The 7450-nt window shown below is 36.7% G+C and overlaps 1 protein-coding gene across 1 annotated transcript; it reads right to left on the minus strand.

The window, feature by feature from the left end:
* Nucleotides 1–396: 396 nt before the first annotated feature.
* LOC112751085 (LEAF RUST 10 DISEASE-RESISTANCE LOCUS RECEPTOR-LIKE PROTEIN KINASE-like 2.5) lies at nt 397–4023 on the minus strand. The gene is made up of 4 exons (XM_025800121.3): nt 3178–4023; nt 2360–2392; nt 2158–2247; nt 397–1778 (listed from the first exon to the last, which is right to left on the minus strand). Exons 1-4 carry the CDS (start codon nt 3920–3922, stop codon nt 577–579), a joined length of 2070 nt encoding a protein of 689 aa, XP_025655906.1. The 5' UTR covers nt 3923–4023; the 3' UTR covers nt 397–576.
* Nucleotides 4024–7450: the final 3427 nt, after the last annotated feature.

The following is a 7450-nucleotide window of genomic DNA, read 5'->3' on the forward strand; positions in this document are numbered from 1 at the left end:
AGAAGTCTTAACAACAAGCAAGTACTCTTTCTAAATTAATTTCCACTTAACACCTATAGTGAAACAACAGGCATTTGCAGTATAAATAAAAAATAAATAAATAAAAGATAGAAGAATTAATAAACATAGCTGGTTGTGGCTTTTTTACAACCTTTCTTTTTTATTAGTTTTGTCCAATTAAATCGAAGTTTCTTTGTAGACACTCGTTACTAGTACTCATCGTATTCAATTGATCAAAATGGCATTCTTTGTTTCACTTTGCAACATATCCTTGAGCACCTTCTATTGCAACACTTAATATTCTTAGGAAGTCTGATTTAGGAGCCTTATGCCCCTATCCATCAAGAACCAAAACGTAAGATCAAAGCTTGACGAAGAGGCTTCACTTTACCATGAGAAAGTAAAAAAGATGCCAACAATTAATGGTGAGAGGCAAAAGCACAACTATTGCTTGATCAAACGGGTACAGTAAGATTTAGAACCTCTGACATCAATAACATAAACTGGAAAAAAAAATGAAGCTTTAGAAATAACTTGCCTTAGTAGGATCAAGTTCTTGCTAATCTTAGCCTTTCACTAGCTGACATTTTTGTTTTCAGTGAAAACATTCAGGTTATAATGTGTGTTTGATACAATAGAAGATTCTACACCAGTAGAAGATTCTACAACGGATACAATAGAAGAAGATTCTACCAACGGTACAACCGTAGAAGATTCTATCACCACTCTTATTGGAGAAGACAGACCTCTTGGTGGAATTTCCAGGGAATTCATACTGCCTTCCAACATTTCTACAACTTTACTCATTGTTGGCCTATCACTTGGAATTGGTTGAATGCACCATAAACCCACCACTGTCATTTTCTTGACAACATCATTTTCCTCCATTGATAACTCTTCGTCTTTAGGTCCTACCTGAGTGCCTTGTTCAAGACTTTTGTATATCCAATCAGGGAAGTACATCTCGCTTGTTTGACTTGTCTCTGCAATTATGTTCTTCTCCTTCATTCCTACCATTTCTAGAAGCATCATTCCATAGCTATAAACATCAGATTTATGTGAAACTCTATCAAAATATCTGTTCCACATTTCTGGAGCTATGTACCCTATTGTTCCTCTGGTTTCGGACATGGAAATATGACTTTCTTTTCTAGGACAAAGCTTTGCTAGTCCGAAATCTGATATCTTAGGACAAAAATTTTCATCCAAAAGGATGTTATGTGGTTTTATGTCAAAATGTAAAATTCGAATGTTGCATCCTCTATGCAAATACTCCAATCCTCTAGCAATTCCTATGGAAATTTGATACAAATTATCCCAACTCAAGAGTGGAGTATTTTTAGGTTCTTTTTTGTAAATAAACTTGTCAAGTGAACCATTAGACATAAACTCATAGATAAGAACTTTTTTGTGGCCATCTAAGCAAAATCCAAGAAGGGTGACAACATTAACATGAGAAGTTCTACTAATACTAGCTACCTCGTTAATAAAATCTTCACCATTTCCTTTGGATTGATTCAAAATTTTGACGGCAACATCGGAACCGTTGCGTAACTTTCCCTTGTACACAGCACCAAAACCACCTTGTCCTAGCTTAACTTTGAAAGAGTTGGTCATTTTCTTCACATCCGAGAATTTATATCTCTTTAGAGTCAAGACTCTATGATTTTTTAAGAAGGTCTCAATATCTCGATTACTCTTTAACCTTAACAACTTACACGTAAAACAACTAACCAACACTCGGATAACTGCAATTGCTGTAATTGTTACACCTGAACCTGATACAAGTAGCCTCAGAGAATTAGTGGTTAGAAACATTTAATATGATTTGATTTTCTATAAATATTCTAGAGAAACAGAACCAAAGTAAGAGCTATATGCTTCTAGGATCTTTCCTAAGAAAGTTGTGATGCTGGCATGTAATTGACAGAAGGGTTGGTTCGTGCGTGATATCACACCCTGTATGAAGCTTCAAGGGGAGCTATGTGATTTAACATGACTCATGTGGTTTGATTAACAAAAGTTAAGCCTGTCAAGGAACTATACCAGAAAGTGGTACAAGTAACCTTTCTTATACCAAAATTTACCATCAATTAAGGCTATAACATAAAGTTGATGACCTTAAGAAAAAAATAATTAAACAAATGGCGACTTAACTAGAGTAGTGCCATGCGGCAGCAGGAGAACAGTGAAGTTTCCCTCCAAAGGCCATGGCAAGGGCTAGCACTCCAACCACAGAAGCAGCGACTGAGAAGATGACATAAACTTTCAGCTAATATGTTTTTATATATATTCACTAATGAAACAAACACAAGACAAAATAACAGAAGAAAATAGCACAGGAGGCTAGATGTATTACCTGTACCGATAACTATCCATCTCCAGTGATTTCCTGCAACAGTTAACAGTGAAAACAAACACGAGTTTAATTTAAACTTTAATTTCAAATATTTGAGTGTGTGCTTTCACCAGATGTTATATGAAGAAAGAAAGAAGCATTAACCATAAGAATGTGGACATGAAGAAAGTGCAAAGAAGAATACTTGCTAAGGAAACTACAAAAGAATTATCAGAATTTTTATTTGTGCAATTTAAATTATCTAAATTATCTTGCATTAAAATTCTTATTTTTTTCATACATAATTTCTCTAATTTAATAAATATAAGATAAAATTTTATTAAATTACAAAATTACTATCAAAATGTCATAATAAATTTTCATGCAATATATTTTTTTCATTTAACAATAAATACTAGATATTTAATATAAATAATTAAAAATCAAATAAAAAAAATCTATTGGTTCCGTAGTATAGTTACAGAAGAAAGAGATTTGGTGTTATCAGCACTATAAGTAAATGGTAATTGAAGAAAGCTGTAATTATGCGTGAGAGCATAGATACAACAGTGGTAGCAGAACAAGAAGACAACGGTGATTATAATGTAGAGTTGAAGGATTATTTGTTGGTTGAGATTTGAAAAGGATGCAGAGAAAGAACATAGGAGGAAGGAGTTTGGATGGGGTTCATGATTGGTGTTCGAGAATTGGAGTTTTCCTACTCATTACCTAATCTGTAATCCATGCATGACTTCGTAAAATGAAGGATGAAACTTGAAGATTGTGAGTAATGTAGGAAACTGAACCAAAAAAGATATGTGGGAACTGTTAAGACATACTCTTACGATGAGAACATTGGAGCGCGTTAGATCCATTAGGGCAATAGCAGGTAAATGCATGCGTATCGTTCCTCCCGCAGGTTCCTTTACTATCCAAGCATCTCATACAATCTTGAGAATAAGTAGAGTTCACCGACACACCTTTACCGAAATGCAGAGCAGAAGCATCATCAACTCCGACCCCGTTCAACACAACAGCCTCAGCAGCCACTTGGATACGATGATGGCAATTCTTAAGCTCTTGATGACTTCCCAGCACCTCTTTTTCCGTACCATTGTAATACACAACATCACCGCACCCTAGGCTATGATTATCTGGATAGGAGTAGGTGCAATTATAGAATATGGTGATGTTGTGGACTTTTTGGTTGTATATTAAGAGAGGGTAATTCAGAGAATAACCGGAATCCCAAGAGCAAACATCAGGTCCTCTGTCAGCCACTGTATAGGGCAGCAATTTCACCCCGTTGTCATGGTCATCATCATTCGCCACACCGAATCGTTTGGAGCCCATTTCAATGTAAGTATACTGCTCCTCCGTGCAGAAAAGCTGGAGTTTGTCATCGCCGCCACACTGGCGGGGTCGTTCTTTCCCCCAGAAAGGGTAGTATGCTTCTAGTGTGCCACATTGATATGGATGGCTGCACAGAGAGTGATTATCGGAAGGTGGTGATTGAGACAGGGATGGTGGCAAAGCGGTCATCAGCAACAGAGACACGATGATCCCTATGGATGCAAGCACCATGGGGAGTTCGCTATTGATCTGATGGTGTGAACGTTATTGGAAAAATAATGGCGACGGTTGCCATGACTGTAGTTGATTTTTCATTTTCCAGTTGAGGGAGGTGTTGAATGTTGACCGCTGTCATGGAAAACTATACTATATGTCACGAGTTAGGCAGAGTCAGTCAACCCCGATTACCAACCATTTTCCTAATGCTATGCTGCATTGCTGCATGTTTTATTTTCACTTCATCCTTTAACAATAAATAACTACCTAGTTGTGACGTTAGTTAATTCCGAACCTGTCTATTTCTTGAAAGGATGATTTATCCTTCATGAAAAAGTTAATACTCAATTTGGTCTCAAATTTGTACTAAAACTTCAATTTAGTTTATAAAATTTTAATTATTTTTTTAATCCTAAAACTTTGTAAACGTGGTTCACATTAATCCTTAGAACAATATCCGAGACAAAAATATTAATGAAACATTGACATAGACAACCAAATATCATGCTAAAACTTATAAAATGATATCATTTTAGTTTTTGGCTCAAATAGCCTAAAAATGACGCCGAATCACTTGCTTTAGGAAGAAAATTTTCAATAAATATCACTTACGATGTTTTTTTCGGGCTATTTGAGTGCCAAAACAAAAACAAGGTCGTTTTACAGAGTCCAACGTAGTATTCAGCTGTCCACATTAGCGTTCCGTTAGGTTGCATTTGTTTACATGCACCACAAGAAAAACGATGAGTATCGTTGGATTATTTACCGTCTTCCTTGGGTTGACGGTATAAATATAACTAGAAACTTCTTATCGTCGGATTTATTTTGTCCAATGTTAATTACCGGCAAATTTTCGGTCCGTCTTTTCAATGGAATTGGCAAGATTGTTGATAGTTACAAATCCGACGGTAACTATGGCATCGTTTCACGTGTTTAGGCACCATATTACTGTCAAATTTGTCTAACAATAAATTCGACAATAATGTTAATTTTATAAACCTTAAATTTTTTTGGCACACTTAAGCCACAATTAGGCGACTTTTGTTAACAAAATTGTTAGCAGAACTTTAACGTCGCCAAAAATCAAGAAATTATTAAAAAATAAATAGTTTGAATGAAATAAAAGTTCACAAATGTAGAATAAAATGAAGTAGACAAACAAAAATGCATAAAACCCTAAATCTTACAAATCTCAGTAATCTTCGTCATCGTCGGCGTCGCAGTCCCCCTCCTGAGGCGGTAGGGGAGGTGTTGCCGTCGGTGCCCTACCAGCAGCGTCGCCGCTGGAACCAGCGCGTATCTGTTGGTTGTACTCTTCCATTTACTGTTGCAACTGATCGAGCTACTCCAACTTTTCTGTCAAGTCGAAGTTGACGACAACGCATGCAAGAATCTTTTGATACCTCTGCTTAGACTATTCCGCCTGCTGGTGAAACTCCTCTGTTAGCTTCTGCACCTCCTCCCTCAAGTCGACAACTTCCTGGAGATCAGCAGGGCTAGTGGCAGAGGCAAACGCAGAGGAAGCCACCAACGCGGAGCGGAAGTCACTGGCAAAGAATGACCCCAACCCGAAGCGGCAATTCTTGGTGGGATTTAGAGGCAGTCTCACGCCATATCCTATCGGGATCCACGACGGAGGTCTCGGAGCCGGCTTCATCGACCCCATTAGGCGGCTGAGATTGCTAGGTCGCGAGCTCCAACCTCTTCGTGTACTCTTCCTACGTTACACACGTTAGTTGTGATTAGGATAATAGTTAAATAATTGACTTTAAACCAAATAAAGTTGAAACTTAGGATTAATTTAAACTCACATAATGGGCTGTAGACCGCTCGTCAGCAAATCTCTCATTGTTTGCCTTCAAAGTATAGATATATTTGAAGGTCTTCGATGTCAGTGTCACCTCACGATCTAACAAATTAGACTACAAATTAATATATCAACTAACCAATAAAATAAACGAACAAATTAAATAATGATAGAAAAATATAAGTATGAACTAAAATATTAATTGTAATTTCGAAAACATAATTTTAATTGTTTCGATTTCACTGAAAATGTTATGAAAATTTCGACAGAATCTCCCCTAAAATTTGGATTTAGCCACATCCTTGAAGAGTTTCATCTAACATTTTCCAACAATTTTAGAGCCTAATTTAACCTATTCTAACCTATCTTAACCACCTAAATCCACTAAAATAGAAAATTAAACTAACATTTACTCTACTAACTAATTAATTAAATTGATATAAAAAAGAAAAGTAAAAAACTAATTCAAGTAACTATTAAAACATTAAACAACACCAAAATTCTTACCAGTCTAGTCTTCGTCTTCATGACGGTCGCCGATCCACCCGTATACCTCAATGACTTGGGCGAAGCCCTGTTAGCGACATTCGTTAGACGGTGATGCTTAAACCCCTCGTTATCTCTAAAATAAGTCTCCAAGTCATTCTTGATGTTTGGACAGATCCACAATGTCAGGTGGTCTTTCCCCTGACGAACGTCACTCATCATCTATTGAAACCGCTTGGCGACGTAGTGGTCATAGGTCTTCATGATCATGACATTGTGTTCTGTATCCTATATGAATTTCAACTACACAAAGTGATTCACCAAAATTAGTTAGTCAGAATGAAATACAGTTCCTATACAGTTAAGTAATTCAAACAAAATTGGGTTCTTACCGCCCATTTCTGAAACCAACGCTCTCTCACATCAACTGGTATCTGCGTGTAGGTTGGCCATGGGTGGTCGTACATGGACTTAATGACCTCGGATATCTCCTGTGTTCATGCATTGGGGTTTGGTGCAAACCTATTAGAGACAACATCTCAAATTGACAAACACATAAGATATACAAACTTAATATTAAACAAATTAAACTCACGATTGAATTCCATCGGACCAAATTCTCAGTCGGATGACGGGCGGTGGTGGAGGAGCATCCTGCTTGGGGGCATTGGAGGAATCACCCACCGCAGGCTCTGTCGATGTCGTCATTGCTTTTGCAGGGGGCATAGCAGAAGGAGGTACCCAGTTCAGGTTTGGGACCATGATAAATTGCTGGTTTGATGGTTCTGCCTATGATGTTATAGGTTGACAGGGTAGCCGGGGTAGGGAGCGATGACTAGGCAGCCCTGGGAGATTTGGTGAAAGCTCACTCTCTTCTGTGACCACGTGACGCACTCAACCTACCCCTGCTATCCGTCATCATGTCTGTACAACAAATATATTAGTAACATATTAATAACATAACAAACACTAATAAATAATAACATAAGAATAAACTCAAGAAGTAACAAATAATTCTAAAAGTATTTTAGTTTAGTAAATTTAAAAAAAAAAGAGAAATTACATAGTATTTTAGTTTCAAAATAATTAAATTAGAATGAATAAGTGTTTTGGTTAGTTTAGCAAAGTAACAAGTGCCTATAGAGCACTAAAACACTAATTGCAAAGGAAAAAATTTTCTTTTGTAAGAACCAAAATGAATATATACATATATAGTTCTCTTTTAAATGCCATAAATATTTATCATAATA

Source organism: Arachis hypogaea, chromosome 15 (assembly GCF_003086295.3).
Source record: "Arachis hypogaea cultivar Tifrunner chromosome 15, arahy.Tifrunner.gnm2.J5K5, whole genome shotgun sequence".
In the NCBI taxonomy this organism is placed as follows: Eukaryota; Viridiplantae; Streptophyta; class Magnoliopsida; order Fabales; family Fabaceae; genus Arachis; species Arachis hypogaea.